General features: G+C 36.7%; 1 protein-coding gene and 1 pseudogene across 1 annotated transcript in view; one reads left to right on the top strand and one right to left on the bottom strand.

Moving 5' to 3' along the window:
• Sugct (succinyl-CoA:glutarate-CoA transferase) overlaps window positions 1-21,794 on the top strand; it is a 714,904-nt gene that overhangs the window by 337,068 nt on the left and 356,042 nt on the right. Inside the window, 1 exon segment of the mRNA XM_038333002.1 lies at window positions 17,848-17,950. Within this exon segment, the coding sequence (XP_038188930.1) occupies window positions 17,848-17,950 (103 nt within the window).
• LOC119816293 lies at window positions 3,576-13,512 on the bottom strand (annotated as a pseudogene).

Here is a 21,794-nt window from a genome sequence, read left to right as displayed (position 1 = left end):
CAAGAGGAAGTAAGGTCTAAAGAAATTACAGGAAATATTAAACCCATGATTCTGTTTATGGTAGGAACACTGACCAACAAATTCCAGCTGTTTCTCTGTGGGTTATAGAACTGTTACAAGCCTGTTTATAGTTACTGAGCTGGAGACTCTAGCGTGAATCTTGTAGAGCCTCACTGGTTTGGTTTAGGTTTATTCAAATTTGTCTAAAGATCATTTCCTGTAGGAATGCAATTCTCTAGCAAAATTTTATTTCTAAAATTCCTCTACCATATCGGCCCCTTCCCTGCCAATAGTTCTTTCCCCATAATGCTAGTTTAGTTGTATTTACTTAATACTAAAATACCACTTAACTAGTACTACATACTATTTCAAATGTCCCCAGTATGTTCATTTAGTTTCTTAGAATAAGTTTATAAATCAGGGGCTATTATCTCACAAAGCAACACAAAAGCTAGAATGTTAAGCAAAAGAATAAAAATTTGTCTACACTAAAAGTAAAATTTTTGGACTGGACAGATGTTCAGTGTATGAATGATTGCTGAACAAGTATGAGGATCAAAGATCAAATCGTTAGCACATTTGTAAAATGCAGGCATGACCAAATGAGCCTGGAACCAGACCATTAGGAGCTGTAGAAAGGTAGATCCTGGGAGATCACAGGCCAGCACAACCTATTTGAAACAATGGGCTTAAAATTCAGTAACAGATTCTGCCTCAAGGCAGTAGGTGGAGAGTGATAAAACATACAATGTCCTCTTCTGACCTTTTATATTTGTGCGCGCACACACATCACAGACATACCATGCGTACACACTCATAACAATCTACACTCCCATATTCCCCTGGACCACAACACAATTTAAAATCTTTTTCTATCTGAAAAGTTAATTAAGAAAAAAAAAAGCTGTAGTCTAGAAGTAAATTGGAAAACATGCATTTGGCAAAGGATCTTTGCTTTGATTATTCAGCAGTTCTAATAAGTCCATAATATACAAAGAAAAAGAAATAAAACAATATCTAGCATCTTGTGGCCATTAGGACACAATATTGATTTCCCTTTATATGGGGAATGCAGCTTACACAACGATAAGGTATCATTCCATCTCAGACTGACAGAACTTTAACTCTGATAGTAACAAAACAGGTAAGAACATGGGCTGTGGTAGACATAGCAATGGACATGAACTCTTTTAGAAAGCTGTTTAGCCAAAGAGAACAGAGGGAAAGTTGTCTGTGACTCATTGTATGTGCCCTAGAGAAGGAAACACATGTTACACAGAAATAGATAATTTACACAGAAGAACTATGAATAATGGAAACACTATGTAGAGAAGGGATCATTAGTATGAAAAATGAATAGTGTTAGTATTCAGGAGAATGCAGCAGAATTACTGTGAATTCCAGGTACCCTGCACTAGTGAGACCTTGTCTCACAAACAAACATACCAACTGTGTCAACTACTCTTCTATTGCTGTAGTAAAGCATTATGAGCAAAACGACTTATAGAAGGATGGGTCTATGTGGCTTATGATTCCAGAAAGATAGAAGTCTTCTATGGCTGGGAAGCTTGGCAGCTAGCATCAAGTATGGTGGCTGATAAGTTACATTTTGAACTCTGAGAAGGAGGCAAAGAGAGCAAATTCGGAATGGTGTGAATCTTTAACCTCTCAAAGCCTACCTCCAGAGATATCCTTCCTCCAATAAGACCATATCTCCCAAATCTCTCCAAACAGTGCCCCCAATGAGGAGTAAGTATTCAAATGCCTGAGACTCCTGGGGCTCCATCTCATTCAAACCCCAGCATTCTACTTCCTAGTCTCCATAGTCTTGGGGCCCTCTCATAATGAAAAATATTCAGCTGTATTCAAAGTATTCAAATGCTTGAGACTACCGGGACATCATCTCATTCAAACCACAACATTATACTTCCTAGTTCCAATAGGATTATGGCCATCTCATAATACAAAATACATTTAGTCTAACTTTGCAACTCCCGATAGTCATTTGCAATCTTAGCCCTGTTTAAAATACAGAGACTAAAGTCACTTCTGAGAATCCAGGTAATCTCTTAATTGTAAACCCTATAAATTAAAAAAGCCAATTACTTACTCCCAATGTAGTATGATTGATAATATACATTACCACTCCAAAATGGAGGAATGGGACATAGTGAGGAAATACTGTACCAAAACAATACCAAAAGTCAGCATGGTAAATGCCAAATCGTCTAGCTCCATGCCCGATGTCTGAGACCAAGTATTCAGATACCAGATACTATGGGTACATCTTGTTCAAACCACACCACCAACCTAAAAATCATTGTAGTATATTTAAACAAGAAATGTTCACTGTATAAAATAAATGAGCCACATATCCATGTTTGACAAACTGGATAGACAAATTAACATCACAATAAGAAGAGAAATTGTAGTACAAACACAAAACATGTTACTTAGGAGTTCAATGAAAAATGCATATTTATTATAAATACAATAAGAATATATACACAGATGCATTAAAAATACTTTGTTTAATTAGAGAGATGCACAAATGTAATATAAAACTCTACCTTGAATAGAGAGGTGAACAGACATAATGTAAACACTTTATTATAAACATAAAAATAAAATATGTGATATAAATAATATAGCATAAATAGAGATACAAAGACATATCAAAATATTATACCACAAATGCAGATATGCCCAGATGTAGCAAAAATATTATTGCATAAATACAGAGATACAGAAATGTAATATAAATATGTAGCATCAATAGAGAGGCATATCAATATAATATAAATATTATGCCATCAATAGGGAGACACTCTTCCTAAGTGGGTCTGAAGTCCAATTAAACAGCTGTTGATGATCATTAATGTATGTGTATCACTACTGCACCTTTAGGGATATCTTGCCATGCTGAGCATTGTTGTGGTTCATAGTCATCATAACTTAGTACAACTATTAATTACATCTTTTTCTTGGTATTTGCATAGCAACTTCTGGTATTATGAAAGACCTTTCTGAAGGAAAAAGCTTTTGGGTCAGATCTAACTTGACTTTCAGGTCTGAAGTTCTATGGTATCTTCTGCAATAGATGCTTATCTTCAATTTCTAGGAGGCAATCTAGGGGTAACAGAAATACTTTAAATTATCTTGGGAGCTTCTTGGGCTCTCTTGGCAACAATTCATGGGAGGTTTCTCATATCTGATACTGGAGATTTTGTTAGTGTATGGCTTTTAAGGGGGCATTGTTAGCCTGAGGCATAATTTCATTTAAACTGTATACATTTGTATATACATACATTATATGTATTAAAGTTGATTTTAGGTAAATATAAATTTATATGATTACTTATGACTTCTTAAATATCCTTAGTGTTATTTTTTCCTCCTACCCTTTCCTTCTCTATTGACTGCCAGTCCTCCTCTCTAATTGAAGACTTCCATTTTCTCATTTATACCTTTATATCACCTCTATCCTGGTATTTTTCTCTTAGTGTTTCCTTCAGCCCCATGGTCACTCTTTACTGTCCTGGTACTGTCATTTTTCTGGGTTATCTTTTCACATCTTAAGATTTGTAGCTAGGACCTACAGATGAGAGGGAACATGTAGCTTTTCTTTCTGGGTCTAGGTTTACTCGCTCAATATGATCATCTCTATTGCTTCCTTTCACCTGAAAATGCCATAACTTCACTTTTTCTATAGAGCTCAATAGTATTCCATTGTGTATACGTGCCACATATTCATTATCCATTCATTAGTTGAAGGGCATTTAGAGTTGTTTCCATTCTGTAATATGTTGAGTCTTATTCAGAAAAGCCTTTCTACACCTATAACCTATAGGCTACTGTCTATGTTTTCTATATGTTAAAGAAGTTTAGGTTTCACATTGAGGTTTTTGATTCATTTGGAGTTAATGTTCATGCAAGGTGGTAGCTACTAATTTGATTTTTCTACGTGTGAAGATACTGTTTTGTTCATGATGCTATCTTTTCTTCAGTGGATGTTTTTTAAATATTTGTTAAATATCAGATAGCAATGGTTACATGTTCATGTGTTTGTCTTCTGTTTTACTCTGCTGGTCTACATGTCTGTTTTTGTGACAGTAACATATTGTTCTTATTACTATGGCTCTGTAATGTATCTTGAAATCTGAAGTAATAATCCCTTCAGCATTTTCTTTTCTTTTGCTCAGGCTATATGGGATCTTCTGTGGTTCTAAATAGATTTAGGATGATGTTTTTGGGTTTCTCATACATAGCTTTTATTAAGTTAAGGTATGTTCACTTTGGTTTTTCTGTCTCACATGTTGGCTTTTGTCAAAGGCATTTTATTAATCTATTGAGATGATCAATATGTGATTGATCAAGATGATGTGATTGTTGTCTTTAAGTCCAATTATATGATATATTATATTGATTGACCTACTATCATTGTATCTCTGGGATTAAGTCAACTTGATCGTGGTGGATGGTAGATGGTCTCTTTCATATATATCAGGTATTTTACCAAATATTTTTATGCCTGTGGGATGTTGGTCTTTAGTTTTCTTTTTCTGCTATCTTTACTTCATTTCAATATTAAAGCAATACTGGCTTCAATGAAGTAGTTTTGAAGTTCTCTCTCTCTCTGTCTCTCTGCCTCTCTCTGTCTCTGTCTCTCTCTCTCTCTCTCTCTCTCTCTCTCTCTCTCTCTCTCTCTCTCTCTCTCTCTCTCTCTCTCTCAATTAGCTATAGCTCCTTGAAAATCTGGGAGCATTCTGGTATGAATCCTTCTGGTCATTGCCTGTGTTTGCAAAGCTTTTTATTACTGTTAACCTCCCTATTTTTATTGGTCTGTTTAGGTTTTGGTTTTCCTAAGGTTTACCTTTGATGGTTTGGATGAATCTAGAAACCTGACCACTTCTTTAAGATTTTCAACATGATGGAGTGCAGGTTTTAAAAGTATTTCATTATAATACTCTGAGTTTCTTTGGTGCTTGTTGTAACATATCCCTCCTCCCTTTTGAGTCTGTTAATTTGGGCCATATCTGTTTTTCTTTTCAGTAGATGGGTTGAGGGTTTGTGGATCTTGTTTATCTTCCCAAACAACAGTCGTATTGAATTCTTTAATTCTTAGTATTATTTTCTGTGTTTCTCTTTCATTATTTTTGCTCTGATTTTTATTATATTTTGCCATCTACTTGATTTAGGTTCATTTGATTCTTGTTTTTCCAAATTCTTGAGTTACATCATTAAGTCATTTATTTGTGCTCTTTCTGATTTTTTAATGTAGGCACTTAATGCTATAAATTTCTTTCATAGGAATGCTTTTAATGTGTCCGGATGTTTTGTTGTATTGTGTTTTCATTTTCATTTAGTTCCAAGATTCTTTTGCTTTTGTCGTGATTTCTTCTCTCATTCATTTGTCATTCAATAATAAGCTGTTTAATCTTCATGAGTTTGTGTACTTAGTGAAGATTTATTTGCTTTTGATTGTAAGTTTTATTGCATTTGTTGTTTTCTTCTTTTTTTTTGTTTTCCACAATGTGGTATACTTTAGAGAGGCCTCCATGGGCTGCTGAGTAGAATGTACATTCTTTGTGATTGGGGTAGACTATTCTATAGATAAATGTCAGGTCTATTTGATACTTGACAGAATTTAATTCTAATGGTTCTGTGTTTATTTTTTGTCTAGATGACCTATCTATTGAAGAAAGTGCAGTGCTGAAGTTACTTACTATTAATGGGTTTAGTATTAATTTGTGTCTTTAATTCCAGAAGTTTGCTTTATATTAAGTTGAGTACTGCAAAGCTTGGCATATATGTGTTTAAACTTGTAAGGCATTTTGATTAATCATTCTCTTGATTAAAATGAAATGTTCTTTTCTATTTTGATTAGTTTTGGTTTGAAAACCTTTTTTTTTAGAAAAATACTGGAATAACATGCTTGTTTTCAGTTTCTATTTGCTTGAAGTACTTTCCCACCTTCTCTTTACTCTAAGGCTGTGCATATTTAAACTTCTAGTTTCTTGTAGACAACAAAAAGGTAGGTTTTGTTTCATAGTCCAGTAAGCTAGCATTTGTCTTTTGTTTGAGTGTTGCGGGCATTAATATTTAAAACTACTATGGAAAGTATATGTTGATTATAGTTATTTTATTGTCTTCTTTCTGCTGTTTGTGTTCTTAGTTGTACTTTGTGTTTCAATAATCTCACATCACTTGTTCTCTTTCTCCAGTCTCATGGTTGTGCTTATTCATCTCTTCAATCTCAAGTGTCACTTCTGGAGGACTTGCTTGGATAAGCATGGTTTCTTTTAGCCTGTTTGTAGTATGAACAATTTTTTCCTTTGTCTTTATGGCAGATAATTTTGGGGTACATTAATCTAGGTTGGCACCTGTGTTCTTTGAGAACTATAAGAACATTGCTCCAGACTCTTCAGCTCTTCAGGCTTTAAAACTCCCATTGAGAAGTCAGCTGTTATTCTGCTGGGTTTTCCTTTGTATGTTGCTCATGTTTTTTTTTCTTACAGCTTTCAATACCCTTTACACACACACACACACACACACACACACACACACACACACACACACACACGTTTCTTGTTTCAACTATGGTTTCCTTTCTGATCTTACCTATTTGGTGTTCTATGTGCTTCTTGTATCTGTATGGGATCCCTTTCCTTAGTTTGGGGAAGTTTTATTCTATAAGTTTGTTGTAGTCTTTTTACGAACCTGGGATCCTTCTCCTTCATCTGTGCTTATACTTTGAAGATTTGGTCTTTTTAATAATACCCCATACACAGTTCCTGAGCATTTCTTTTCTGTGTTTATTTTTTTAAATTTTATAATCATTGATTTTGTGAGGTATAAAATCTCTATTTCATCTTTGACCCCTGATATTCTATCTTCTGCTTGGCCCAGTCTACTGTTAAGCCTCTCCCTGTCCAGAGTTTTTAAATTGGGATAACGAGTTTTTCATTTCCATCTTCATTTCATCTTAAGTTTTCATCAATATTCTTTGCATTGAATTTGATTTTATAATTCTAGATTGTTTTGGTATTTCATTCAGTTTATACTTTTGTTTTCCTGGCCATTCCTCAAGCATTTGTTCTCTTTAAGTTAATCATTTGAATGTATTGAGTTATCTTATTGTGTCTTCTTTAAAGTCCTTCAATTATTTCATGAAATTTTTGTTTTTTCCTTTAATTTTTTTTTGTGTCCTGGGATTGATATAGATTATTCTCATTGGAGAACATTTCTATAGAATGGTAGACTTTGGGGGAGGTGTGCTATCTTGTCTTTTCATATTGTATTTTTTTAAATGTGATCTGGGAATGTGGACTTACTTTGTTATTAGTATGTCTCATATGAGTTTCTTGACTGCCTTGGGATAGAACAACATTCATGATATGCCAGTAAGGCCAGAGTTTGGGTCATCATTAGAGCAGATGTGGTTCCTCAGAGATAAAATCGAACCTCACACAGATGTGTAATCACAGGTAGGTCTGGACACTAGGAGGGGACGTGTGAGCTTGGTTCAACACACTTACTAGACTAAACCTTAGTGTATGTTGTACCTGGATGTTTGATGTAATGGGGTAAGCTAGGGTAAGGAGGGCTGATGAGGCTGGCCTGGTTTACAGGGAATGGCATTAGGGTGAGCCTGGGGCCTGGAGAAAAGTGCAGACAAGACTGATCAGACAGAGCTTGCAAAGACAATGCTCAGTTATTACTAAGTCTGGAGATTGGAGTAGGGTGAAAGTAAACAAGGGTTCACTAGGGTTACTGGTTTGTAGCTGGAATGTGGAATTCAGGCAATTTGGAAGTTGGATGTTGTGTTGACAACATGATTGGAAGAGGAGGGGAATGAGGGCACAGCTTGGCCCACCTGCTTCTATACCACGTGTACTTTCTAGAAGGGCCTTGGTAGGAAGCAGAACTGGGGTACTATGAATTTTCAAAGGATGGAAGGAATATGAGAGTATTGTCTGACGTAGATATAATCTTTGTAAGACTAGGGACATTGGAATGGAGGAAGAAGGGAGAATGTAGGTTAGCTTATCTGGGTCTAGGCCCCTCGTAGTCACTACAGGATTCTTGGTAAGTCCACATTCCCAGATCACATTTAAAAAAATACAATATGAAAAGATAAGATAGTGCACCTCCCCCAAAGTCTACCAGTAAGGCCAGAGTTTTCCTCAGACTTCCATATGTATGCCTCCAACTCAGTGATAATAATAATAATAATAATAATAATAATAATAATAATAATATCTATAAAAACAATTAATTAATTTTTTTATATGTCACAGACTGTTCTTTTCTTTTTTTCTTTTAAAAAATTTTTTGTATTCTATGCTTTGATCATATTTTTCCCCTTCCTCAAATACTGCAAGAAAATAACAACCCCAAAAACAAAAAAGAGGGGGGGCTTTGTGAAGTCAAATTTGTCCAGGACAACTGTTCATCCACTGAAGAAAACTTTCTTCTTTTCCTTCTCCCAGCAGGTGTTATTTGGAAGTAGTTCCATTTCTGTGGTGGGAATCTGTGCCCATCCTCCCTACATCATGCTGGGATTTTCGTCTGACTTTAACTTGTGTAGATCTTATGCAGGCATATGACTCCAAATGACACTTTGTTATACCCATAGAGCAGTGTGTCACTCAGCCTTCATCAGTGAGGCTTCCTCTTGCAGTCAATGGGAATTAGCACAGAGACCCACAATTAGACAGAGAGTGAGAGATTTTAGAAAACTCAGTATTAAACTGGATATCTTTATCAAACCCCTTCCCTCGACTCTAAGGGATCTATGCAGAAGAGACGGCAACAAAAAGTTTACGAGTCAGAGATAGTGCCCAACTATTCCAGGGAAAGAGTTTTCCAGATACAATGGGGCTGATGCTCTTATCAATTCACAGAGACTTTGCCCTTTGTTAAGAAGAACTATGAAGAAATGGAAAGATTGTCTTTGAGTTCTTAAAAATCCTTTCAGCCAGCAAGGGAAGAGGCCACATTTCTTTGACTTCAAATTGTCGTTAAACATTTTGAAGCCAGGAGGCTGTGGGTAGAGGCTCACAGGCTTCATCTAGCTCTGCATTCACATGGGCTCCACACACTGTCATGACTGCTAATGTCTGGGTAGAGACATGAAGGCCTTATCCAACTGGGATTCAACACAAGGTCAGCATGCACACTCCCATTGCTTGTCAGAGCTGAGGCTTTGACCTCGCACTTAGCTCTTGAGATGAGATGAAAAGGAACCTTTCAACTCTTTGGCCTCTCCACAGCAGTGTTTGTTGGTACCTCTTTAAATTGTCTCTCTAAGTGTCCTAGTTGTTGGCCTGGTAAAAGCCTGATTTATTGTTTCCTGCTCAGCTTGACTCTCTGCCTCCTCCTTCCCTATGGTGGAGTTGCAAGCCTAATGAGGAGCAAGCGAGATTCCTGAGTCTAGTCATCACTGAATCCCTAGAGGCCGCAGGACAAAGATGTTTTATAGGAAAAGGCATAAACAAATGGTAACAAACAACAACAAAAAGTAAATATAAAAATGTATTTTAAAAATTCGAGAAACTGGAACTTTTGTGACCACAGGCCATCTGAGAGATAAGCAGTAATAGATTGGCTACTGTAGAAATTACTAACATTTCAATGTTGATCTGCAATTATGGGAGATTTTGTTGTTATGTTTATTTTTTAATGTGAGTGGAATTGCTGCCAAATAAATGTCATTTGTTGGTTACTTATTATATCCTTCTACAAGTAATTTACAGTTATTATACTTTTTGTAAACCATGGACAGTTTGGGAGGCCAAAAGGGTAAACAAGCTGACCCCAAAATACAGACCTGGGTGATGTTAGGATTAAAAGTCGGTCTTGTCTGTTAGTGACAAGCGATGTTGCTATCTTCCAGATATGTCAGCGCTCTGCTGGGAAGTGAGCCTTGGTGCAGAACGCCGACTTGAATTTCTTCCCTGATAACACCTCCATGTTTTAACCTTCAAAATACAAGCTAATGAATCAGTTCAGACTTGTTGCTGAAGAAACAGACATTTTGAAGCTCCAGGGTTGATAATCAAACTGCTAGAAAGATGGCAGAAATTGCCAGGTCCAGGCAATTGATTAGACCAAGTTCCTCCATTTTCCCTTGTAATCCTGGGAATGTATAGTAATTCCACTGTTGATGCCTTAAGGCAGAGCCAGTTTGGCTACAGTTTGGATTTTCATTAATTTTTACACTACAAATTTGGTGCAGAAAACAAAAACAAAAACAAAACAAAACAAAAAATTGCCTGAGAGCCCTGAGACTTTCAAATCACACTCACAGAACTAGGAGGAAGCATTTCACTAGCATGGGTGATTGCCCTGACAGCAAGACCCTCAAGTCCCATTCTATAGATACTTTTCTCTAAATTCTCACAGTAAAGGAAGCCAAAACAGCATATTTTTGTCACCATTATTTTGAAAGATTACCACATAGGAGAAAAGGTCATGTCACCAGCTTAGTTCTTTAAATCCTAGTGTCCTCAACAGTAAGGACTCTAATACTCATTCTGATGGTATGAGGGCTAGGAATAATAGAGACAGAGCATGTCTTCTGGTGCCTGGTGCACAAGCATGCATGCGGTGCTGAGAGGCTGCTTTCCAGCTGTCTCATCAAGTCTCTGAGAGTCTCAGCTGCATGCCTCTTACTGAGCTGTGCTGCTAGGATCCCAGCAGAATTAGAGCTAAGGCATGGCTTTGGATCTGGGATAGAATTTCTGCTTTGCTGTAGAATATTTGTGTGCATTCAAAAGGTTACTTTTTCTTCCTTAATTCCTTTACTTCCTTATGTTCTTCTGTTTTTCCATCTTTGTCATGAATGCAAAGATCTTGGGGTTTGCTTGTCAACTATATTCTTAGTTCTGAGGATATGGTAGCCAACCAGGAAGTGTGCCTTTTCTGTTAAAGCAGGTTGTGGGCCCGGGGAGAAGATAGTTACATAGATTTGATTGAAGATAGTAAGGTCTCTCTCTCTCTCTCTCTCTCTCTCTCTCTCTCTCTCTCTCCCCTTTATTCCTTCACCCTCCCTCTCTTCCTTCCTCCTTCCTTCCTTCCCCCCTTTTTTCCCAAAGGACATGCTTCATTAGTATTATTCTCCTTCTTTTGCATAGTTTTGGTTCCTGTAGTCTCCCAATCTGGCAGGCAGCAATGGGACCCACTTTATGCCCAGCAAGGGCATCTCTTCAGATAGTGGAGGCTTTGTCAATGCAATGGTTACCGCTTCCAAATGAATGCTCCACAGGATTCATGACCACACACCCGTACATGTGACCAGCAATTCCTCTTTGCCTTGTTCTTGTGGTAGGTCCTGCTAGTCTTTAAGATAGGTTTGTCAGTTCTGTCCCCCACTGGGCACTACAACAACAGCTCTGTTGGCCCAGGAAATGACCTTCTTGGACCCTGAAGGCAGCTTTACTCAGGTCTCCTTGGCCTTCAGGTTGTGGGAGATGATTGTGGCGTAGTTTGGGGAGCCTCATGCCAGTTTGACCCTGTCCCAGGCTTCTCCTCCAGACAACAGATTTTGGTACCCTCAGGCATGGTGCCCACAGGCAAAGCATTGCCAATATTAAGCTGGAACTTCTTACCACAGTATAAAACTGTTCAGTGTGGATTTTCTCTGTGCTGATGAATAGTTCCATCTGCTTCGTGATCGGTAGGGATCATGAGAGACCACATTGGAGAGGGGAGTTCTGTGACTAGGGTCTTGAATGATATCCTTTACCATGCTCTTAAGATAGCCATGCTGTCCAGAAAATGGAAAGATCTCCCATGCTCTTGGGTAGGTAGAATTAACATAGTAAAAATGACAATCTTACTAAAAGCAATCTACCGATTTACTGCAATGCCCATAAAAATCTCAGTAAAATTCTGCACAGACCTCAAAAGAACAGTATTCAACTTCATATGGAAAAACAAAAAACCCAGGATAGTCAAAACAATCCTGTACAATAAAGGAACTTCTGGAGGCATCACAATCCCTGACTTCAAACTTTACTACAGAGCTACAGTAGTACTAAAAACAGCCTGGCATTAGCATAAAAACAGACAGGAGGACCAATGGGATCTGATTGAACACCCAGATATCAATCCACACACCCACAAACACCTGATTTTTGACAAAGAAACAAAAAATATAAATAAAAAACAGAAAGCATATTCAACATATGGTGCCGGCATAACTAGATATCCGCATGTAGAAGAATGAAAATAGATCCTTATCTATTGCCATGCACAAAACTCAAGTCCAAATGAATCAAAGACCTCAACATAAAACCAACCACACTTAAACTCATAGGAGAGAAAGTAAGAAGTACACTTGCACGCATTGGCACAGGAGACCACTTCCTAAATATAACCCCAGTAGCACAGACACTGAGAGAAACAATTAATAAATGGAAGCTCCTGAAACTGAGAAGCTTCTGTAAATCAAAGGACACAGTCAATAAGACAAAATGGCAGCTTACAGAATGGGAAACGATCTTCACCACAAATAGAGTGCTAATCTCCAAAATATACAAAGAACTCAAGAAATTAGTCACCAAAAGAACAAATAATCCAATACAAAAATGGGGTATGTACCTAAACAAAGAACTCTCCACAGAGAAATCTAAAATGGCTGAAAGACACATAAGGAAATGCTCAACATCCTTAGCCATCAGAGAAATGCAAATCAACACAACTCTGAGATTCTATCTTACACCTGAAAGAATAGTCAAGATCAAAAACACTGATGACAACTTATGCAGAAGAAGATGTGGGGCAAAGGGAACACTTCTGCATTGCTGGTGGGGGTGCAAAATGGTACAGCTGCTTTGAATTTCAGTATGATGATTTCTCAGAAAATTAGGAAGCCACCTACCTCAAGATCTAGCAATACCACTTTTCGGTAAACACCCAAAGGATGCTGAATCATACCACAAGAACATATGTTCAACTATGTTTATTGCAGCATTGTTTGTCATAGCCATAACCTGGAAACAACCTAAATACCCCTGACCAAAGAATGGATAAGGAAAATGTGATACATTTACACAATGGAGTACTACAAAGCAGAAAGAAATAATGACATTTTGAAATTTGCAGGCAAATGGATGGCTCTAGAAAACATCATAGTGAGGTAACCCAGACCCAGAAAAAAATTATCATATGTACTCACTTATAAGTGATTTTTAGACATGAAGCCAAAAAAGCAGCCTATTATTCATGATCCCGGAGAACCTAGACAACAATGAGGACCCTAAAAAAGACATACATGGATCTAATGCACATGGAAATTAGATAAAAAAGAGCTCCTGAGTAAATTGGGAGCATGGGGGCCATGGTAGAGAGTAGGAGGGGAGAGGAAGTAAGGGGAGCAAAGAAAAAAATATATTTCTCAATAAAAAAAATTAAAAAAAGATAGCCGTGCTGCTCAGCGAAGTCCACAGCATGCGAGGTGCTCTTACAATGTTTCATATGTGCATGAAGCACTGACCCTACAAGCATGCCAAAATGAGGGGCTTTTCTTAAAAATAAAAGTTATTAATGTATATATGTAAAGTATATATAAAATATATAATGCTAGATTTTAGGAAAATATTTTTATTCCTGTGTACTATGTAATTTGATATTTACCTCTATACCTTTTCCTTTCTTCTGTTTCCCCACTACACACATTTCTTTTCTTATAGCTCCCCTTTGCCTGTCATGTGTGTATGTCTAGTATGTGTCTGTATATGTGTGTGTGTTTATACAAAGGCTCCACAAATAAAAGAAAAAAAGCACTATTTGTCTTCCTCAATCTAGCTATTTTTTCTTACTATGATGGCCACCATTAGTGCCAATTTTCATGCAAATAACATAATTTCATTTTTATGATGAAATAAAACTCACATACACTCACACACACATATATAATATTGTATATGAAATATCTCATTTACTTCATTCATATGTTGATAGTCTACTGAATGGCTATAGTGAGTAGTGGAGACAATATGATTTTATTGTCTAATTTTACTTTTAATTGTGTGTGTGTGCGTGCCTGGGTTTGTGCACATGAATGCAGATGCCTATGGAGGCTGGAAGAGGGTGTGGGATTTCCTGAAGCTGGAGTTATAGGAGGCTATAAATTGTCCAATGTGTGTCCTTTGCCAGAGCAACAAATACTTTTAACCCAGCAGCTATCTCTGCAGCCCTGAAACAATAAGCTTTATACCAAATGTTGCCACTGTCCAATGTGAAGCAGCAAAGACTTGGGCTGTGATATAGTGGTAATGTATGAATAATAACTCATCATGGGAAGGGTGTTTCCCCAGAACAATGGGGAATAAATGAGTGAAAGGAAGAAGTACCAAGTCTAAAAGGGCTCAATTTAGCAAGGAGGAATAAATGCTCTACTGATGGGAAACACAAGTTCTAGTGAAGATGGATACAAGAAAAGTTAAGGCTCAGAATGAGTGTGTGATGTTTCCTGCAGTGATATCAGGGTCATGAAAATGAACATGATGGTTAGCTTTGTGCTTCCATGTTAAAATACCTGGGAGTTGTTTTTCCTCCTGATTCATGATTTCAGACACTTTAGTGCATGGCTGATTGGTTCTTTCACATTCAGTAAGGTATTACTGCAGTAAGGCAATATACTGTGGCTGGGTTGTGGTGGAGAAAGCTGTTCAATTCATGGAAGCTAGTAGACAGAAAGAGACAGGACTGGGCTGGCTACCAGCATTCTTCCTTCAACTAGACTTAGCCGTTTAATGGTTCCTTGCCCCCAAGAAATGCCACAGTCTGACAATCAAAGTTTCATCACATGACCCTTTGGAGACCATTTATATAAAGATTAATTCTGAGTAAGTGACAACAAAGAGTGATTGGAGTAGCAAAATAATACATGAGAAAGAACTAACCAAAGAGGTACAAAAGAGAGGACCATATCACAGGGCTTACTAGTAGGGCAGTTAAAGTCGTAAGTACTTCGTGAGGACTCTGAAAAGAAGAGTTGATTTGACAGATGGTGGCTTCAGGCTCTTGGAGGCTGCAAGAAAGGGCATTAGTGACTAAATTGGTGACTTGGAAGTAGTGATGAACTGGAAAAGATATCTTATCTATAGTATAGATGATGATGTGTTGGGGAAGCTGACCAATTCCTTGTCTGAGGGGCGTGACCCCTCCGGGGCTAAAAATACCTTTAAAAAATCTGTGTTTGTTTTGCCCTCTTTGTCTTCCTGGGCTCCTCGCTGGAACCTTGGCTTTTGTAAAAGCTAAATAGCATATATTACAGCTAGTCTGGTTAATCATAATTACCGATCGACCACGCCCTTTCAATGATGCCTGGTTCAGAATACTAATTCCTGATATCAAATGGGTTTGACATAATTAAAGAATTAAATATTCAAGGTAAGTTAATTCCAAATTAAGTCTTCAGTGTTTATAAGTCTCCACACGACTCCCTAATAGAGCTGAGCTCTGAAGCTTGCTAGTCAGACTTTTCACTCTCTTTCTGTCTTGTCCTCAGAATTCTTTGGCTCTGAGTTCTAGTGATATTTTATTTATGTTTTAATAAATTTGCCCTGTTATAGAGATACTTTATTTATGTTTTAATAAATAAAGCTTGCCTAAAGATAAGAAAGGCAAAACTAAGCCACTGGACACTAGAGGTCAGGCAGCGGTGGCACACACCTTACACTCAGGACTGGCAAGACAGAGACAGATGGATATCTGTGAGTTCAAGCTCACTCTGGGCTACACAAGATCAATGCAGAAACAAATCCAAGTAGTGGTAGTACACACTTTTAATTCCAGTACTAAGGAGTCACACCTTTATTTCCAGACTAGAGGGATTATAAAATGGGAGGAGAGACAGACTAGGTCTGTTTAGCTGGCTTAGTCTGCGGTCACCCAGTCTTGGTAGAGGTAAGACTTCTCTAGTATCTTGGATGCTTTGCTTTTCTGGTTTTTGGGCTGAACTCCAATATCTGACTCTTAGTTTTTATTATTCCTGCTACACTGAGTGTTTTAGATCAGCATTTTCCTTTTTTATTTTTTACTTATTTATTTCTTTAAGGTTTTTGTAGTTAATGAAAACATGTGCTCTCACCCCTTTACTTTATAGATAAAGGAAAGGTTTCAACATCAGACTTAGATGAAGAGATAGCTTTTTGGAAGAAGATGATGGTCTGGTCTTATAGAACAGGTGTAATGCAACATATTCCAACTCTGATTAATTTTGAGGCATTTAGGGACTCATGCCACAGCTTTGGCCTTAGATACTGCCGATGCCCCAATTGCCTTTCTAAAGTGCATGGGTTGACTTCCATAACATGAGGTAGATTCCCCTTTTGCTGCCAACATGAAGTAAAACATTTTTTTGCACACCGATGAAAATTTGCATATATATTAAATCTTCATGTGTTCCCCCAACTTTTCTCTAGCTATCCTGACTCCTTGAGATGTTAACACACATTTTCTGTGTGAATCCTTTGGACTATTTATATGGTCCACTGTTGATAAACTACTAGTCTTGAAAATTTATTAGACCAACTATTATAACTATTAGAACAAAATATTATTGTGTTTTCTTAGGAAAACATAAATAATTGATACTCTATGGAAAAGGTTTCAGGTTCAAAGTATCTTTTAGGTTCTTTCAACATGTACCAATGTGATGATGTGCTTCTAACTATGTATGTATGTATCTATCTATCTATCTATCTATCTATCTATCTATCTATCTATCTATCTATCATCTATCTATCCATCCAGAAGTCTTCAAAATATAAATATGAAGAACAAACCAGAATCAAGGTATTTATCCTTACATTATGGTGTTTCCATGAAAAACCCTGATTTTCAGTACTTCAAAATAAATTATATTATTTCAAACTATAAATAGATATTTAAAATTTTTGGGACTGGTCAGGCAGTGGTGACACATGCCTTTAATCCCAGCACTCAGGAGGCAGTGGCAAGTGGATCTCTGTGAGTTCAAGGCCAGCTTGGTCTACTAATTGAGTTCCAGGACAGTTAGGGTTTCACAGAGAAAAACTGTCTTAAAAAACAAAACAACAACAAAAACAAAATCTATGGGACTGAAATTAAAATGTGTATGTTATGTAGCTTAATATATCCTTGATCTGATCCTCCTGCCTTCACTTCCCAAGTGCTGGTAGTTCAGGCATGTGGAACTATATCCATTTGTAAAATTCTATACTCATTACAGTTCAAGAGAAAAGGAATGTCATTGTGCATAATGATAAGAAATAATGCTTTGTATGTAGAAGCTGGTTACTGAACTCATGTGCAGATGTCTTTACAATTCTTACATCACAGTGAAGATTAACAAGTAGTTAGGGGCAGTGACTGTGGCTATTAGTGGTTTTCCACCTCGATGGTAGCTTACTTTTGAAGCACTATTTTATTTTTAGTTTTGAGGAATTTTCTAGTGCTCTAACCTGGTATCCTATACTTGAAACCTAAACAACATTTTATGCCATGATTTCATGCTCACATTGCAAATATGATGATTATATCTGTAGATCACTCAAAAGTGTTATAATTCACTGCATTCCCTCCCACCCCTGCAAAATGTTTTCTTTCCAGGGATAATTTGTCAGAGAATAGGCTAAAACTAGGAGGAAGCATTCCACCTGCCTGGGTGGCAGCACTGACAGCAGGGCCACTGAGGTCACATTCTGTAGATAATTTTTCTCTAAACTCTCAGGGTAAAGAAAACCAAAGAAGTATATTTTTTGTCACTATTAGTTATTTTGAAAGATGGCCACATAAGAAAAGAGCTCATGACATCTGTTTAGATTGTAAAACATGTTGTTTGTTTGCATCTAGGTTTGCAGAAGAAGTAACCGCCAAGTGGCTTTGTCTCTTTGAAGGAAGTGGGATCCCATACGGCCCAATCAACAGTATGAAGGATGTGTTCTCTGAAGCCCAGGTTTGCACGTTTGAATTTTCTGGTTGCTTTTTTTTTTTTTAAAAAAAATCCTTATTGACATATATAAAGGAAGAATAACCATTGATCATAAGTCTAAATCTTATATGAGATTTTACTATTTTATTAATATTGTTTGTGGGTCTAAAATAAAATAAAATCACAATTTAGAATGAACTAGCTGTCCACACTCATACTTCCAAGTCTGCTAGATCCAGCATATTTTAGCTACTTAAAATTTCCAAAGTCCCGGGCATTTATTTTTTTCTGAAAAACATAAATATAGCCAGGGGTCAGGACACAGTAATCCCCATTTATAGAAATAAATATGATAAGTTTCACAGTTACTATTCACTCTGATCATATGGCTGCCTCAAAATGTGCAAAACAAGTCCTACTTAGATCTGTAGAGTTCAAGCTTTTTATGTGTTGGTAAATTGTGTGATGAAGTAAGATTAAGATTATGCAGATAGGATGTATGCTGAGCAGGAGAAGGGGCACCTGAAAATTCCTTCTATAGCAGTCTTCAGATTTAGCTGCTGTCATACTCTTTTGATTTTATTACTTCAATTACCATAGCAAATAGAAGCAACTTGCTATATCTCAGATTCATGTAATAACCTACAAAAGCAAGGGAACTCAATATTTATTCTATGAATATTTTACTATGACTCAGGAATCTTGACAGTTTCTAACATTTGCAAAATTATGCAGTATTTTTTTCTTGAGTTCTTCATCCATATATATTAGAAGTTTTTAATTTTAAATGAATTATTTGAAAAAACACACTTTTCAAAAGGAGAAAAACTGTTGGAAAGTGAATGTTGTTAACATGAGTGCTTTTATTTTACATAGATGTTCACTTCAAGGAAATGTGAATGTATTTAGTTCAGTAGTTAGTTACAAGACTTACTGTAGAAAAGTGGAGAAATTCAGAACTTGTTCTGTGTTTTGTTTTCCTCTCAAGAATGTGAAATATTATTATCACAAGAAAATAATGGGAAAGTATTAGGGGGAGGTTAGGGGGCCTGTCTGGTGTGTGTTTTGTGATAAGAAGAGACCACAAATATCAAATCTTTATGTCTGCTGACTCCTGGGAAGAGGTGGTCACATGCCTATATGCCTGTTTACCAGAAAGTTGGTTGGCTCACTTTATGTCTTTAACTATTGCTTTAAGTTATGTTTGTGAGATGTGTAGAACTTCCAGCTTTTCTCAATTTAGGGTACATTTCCACAGAGAGATCTCTTAAATTTATTCATCAGCATTTTTGCTATTCCATGTGTGTTTTTTTAAGTTAGGAATAAAGATACCAAAGCAAAATTGAATTTCATTAATGTTAATATTACAAGATTATTTAATTTTAGTTTTTTAAAGTTTTCTTACTACCATACAGTTACTCAAGTGTTGGGGTGATTCAGAGAGAATATTGGCTCATTGTGGTGATATTTTGTTTGTGCTTTAACAAATAAAGTTTGCCTGAAGGTCAGAGTGCAGAGCTAGCTACACCAGTTAACTATAGAGTCCAGGCAGTAGTGGCACACACCTTTAATACTAGCCCTCGGGAGACAGAGGTAGACAGATCTCTGCAGGTGAAGTGCAATACCACACTGTGTTAATTGAGAATGAACCAGTCTGAAAGAGAAACAGAGCCAAGCCATGGCTCACACCTTTAATAGCAGCACTAGGGAGGTGGAAACAGAAAGTGATATGACTGCGTGGAGATAGGAATACAAGGCAAGAGATCTGAGCTCAGGATTCAGTCTGAGGTTTTGTAGAGACATTCAGTTTGAGAATTCTTAGAGACAGGATACCCCATTTGGTCTGAGGATTTGACAGACATAAGAACTAGTAACTGGCTGCTCTGTTTTCTGGTCTTTCAGCATTTACCCCTGTATCTGACTCAGGGTCTTTTATTATAAAAAACCAATTAAAATGTTTTTTCATAACTAATTATCCCTTAATTACAAATGAAATTTAATAGCCCTGCTTAATTACAAGTGAAATTTAGTTAATTTAATACCTTTCATTGCAAATATTTTTTTCGGATGGCAAAAATTTCTTGGTGTTAGTCTATGGCATATTGTTTTAGTAATTAGGCCATCTGTCAGTTTCAGAAGAATGACATTATTTGTTAGCTACCATTTTCTCATAGCACCTTCGAAGACTACAAAATGCCCTCTTACCCACCAAAAATAAATTCTAATTATCACAGTTTTATCATCACAAATATTTAGTTTTACTCTCATTGCTATTGATAATTGAACCCTAGAAGAGAAAGAGAGTTGTCTTCTTCATTCACAATCAGATATTTCTTTGGAATATAAATACTGAAATATATGTGTGCAGCTTCTCTGGGCTTTGTAAACATTAGGGAGCAATGCACTCTTAACATAATAGGAATAATAAAAGATGACTGTGAAATTTTCAGGTGGTCTTACTTGTTCTTTCCAAGAAATGGATCACCTCTTTCTCCTTCTGCATGAAGTGCTTATCCACCTACAATTTTGAATTTTGAAAGAATTGTATAATGTGGGGAAAAATCATGGTTTAAAAATGTATAAGACCATTTGCTTGATAAACCTTTTCCCAACCCTTTACTCTGAGTAGGTGTCTGTCTTTGTGGTTGAGGTGTGTTTCTTGTAAACAGCAAAATGTTGGATTCTGTTTTCGTATCCAGTCTCTTAGCCTGTGCCTTTTTATAGGTGAATTGAGTCCATTGATATTAAGTGATATTAATGACCAGTGGTTGTTAACTTCAGTCATTTTTAGTAGTAGAGTTTGTGTGTTTCCCTTCTTCTAGTTGTGCTGGTGAAGGGTCGCTAGATGCCTGAGTTATTGTGGGCGTTGTTGGACTCCTTGGTTTGTGATTTTCCTTCTATTACTTTCTGTAAGGCTGGATTTGTGGCTGCGTATTGTTTAAATCTGTTTTTGTCCTGGAATATCTTGTTTTCTCCATCAGTGGTGAATGCAAGCTTTGCTGGGTATAGTAGCCTAGGCTTGCATCCATGTTCCCTTAGTGTCTGTAGCACATCTATCCAAGCTCTTCTGGCTTTCATGGTTTCCATTGAGAAATCAGGTGTAATTTTGATAGGTTTCCCTTTATATGTTATTTGACCTTTTTCCTTTGCAGCTCTTAATATCTGTTCTTTATTCTGTATGTTTTGTGTTTTGATTATTATATGGCGTGGGGATGCTTTCTTTTGATCCAGTCTATTTGGTGTTCTGTAGACTTCTTGTACCTTCATAGGAACCTCCTTCTTTAGGTTGGGGAAGTTTTCTTCTATAATTTTGTTGAATATGTTTTCTGGGCCTTTGAGTTGTAATTCTTCTCCTTCTTCTACCCCAATTATTCTTAGGTTTGGTCTTTTCATGGTGTCCCAGATTTCCTGAATGTTTTGTGTTAAGAATTTGTTAGATTTGTTTAGTTCTTTAATCTGTGAGTTTATTTCCTCTTTAGTATCTTCAGAGTCCGAGATTCTTTCTTCCATCTCTTGTATTCGGCTGGAAATACTTGTCTCTGAAGTTTCTGTTCGTTCACTCAGAGTTTCCATTTCCAGTCGTCCCTCAGATTGTGTTTTCTTCAATACCTCCATTTCATTTATCAGGTCTTGTACTGTTTCCCTTACCTGTTTGATTGCTTTTTCTTGTTTTTCTTGTTTTTCTTGGGTATCTTTGAGAGATTTATTTATTTCGTCTACCTTTTTGTTTGTCAACTCCATTTCTTTATGGCAGTTTTTTACCTCCTGTTTAAGGTCCTCTATTATTTTCATAAAGTACTGTTTAAGGTCGGATTCTTCTATATCTTCTGGGGTAGGGTGAAAAAAAAATAAAAATGTATAAGATACT

This window comes from Arvicola amphibius, chromosome 6 (assembly GCF_903992535.2).
Source record: "Arvicola amphibius chromosome 6, mArvAmp1.2, whole genome shotgun sequence".
Classification (NCBI taxonomy): Eukaryota; Metazoa; Chordata; class Mammalia; order Rodentia; family Cricetidae; genus Arvicola; species Arvicola amphibius.
Note: the sequence above shows the minus strand (reverse complement) of the source record. Positions and strands in the feature narration are given on the sequence as shown.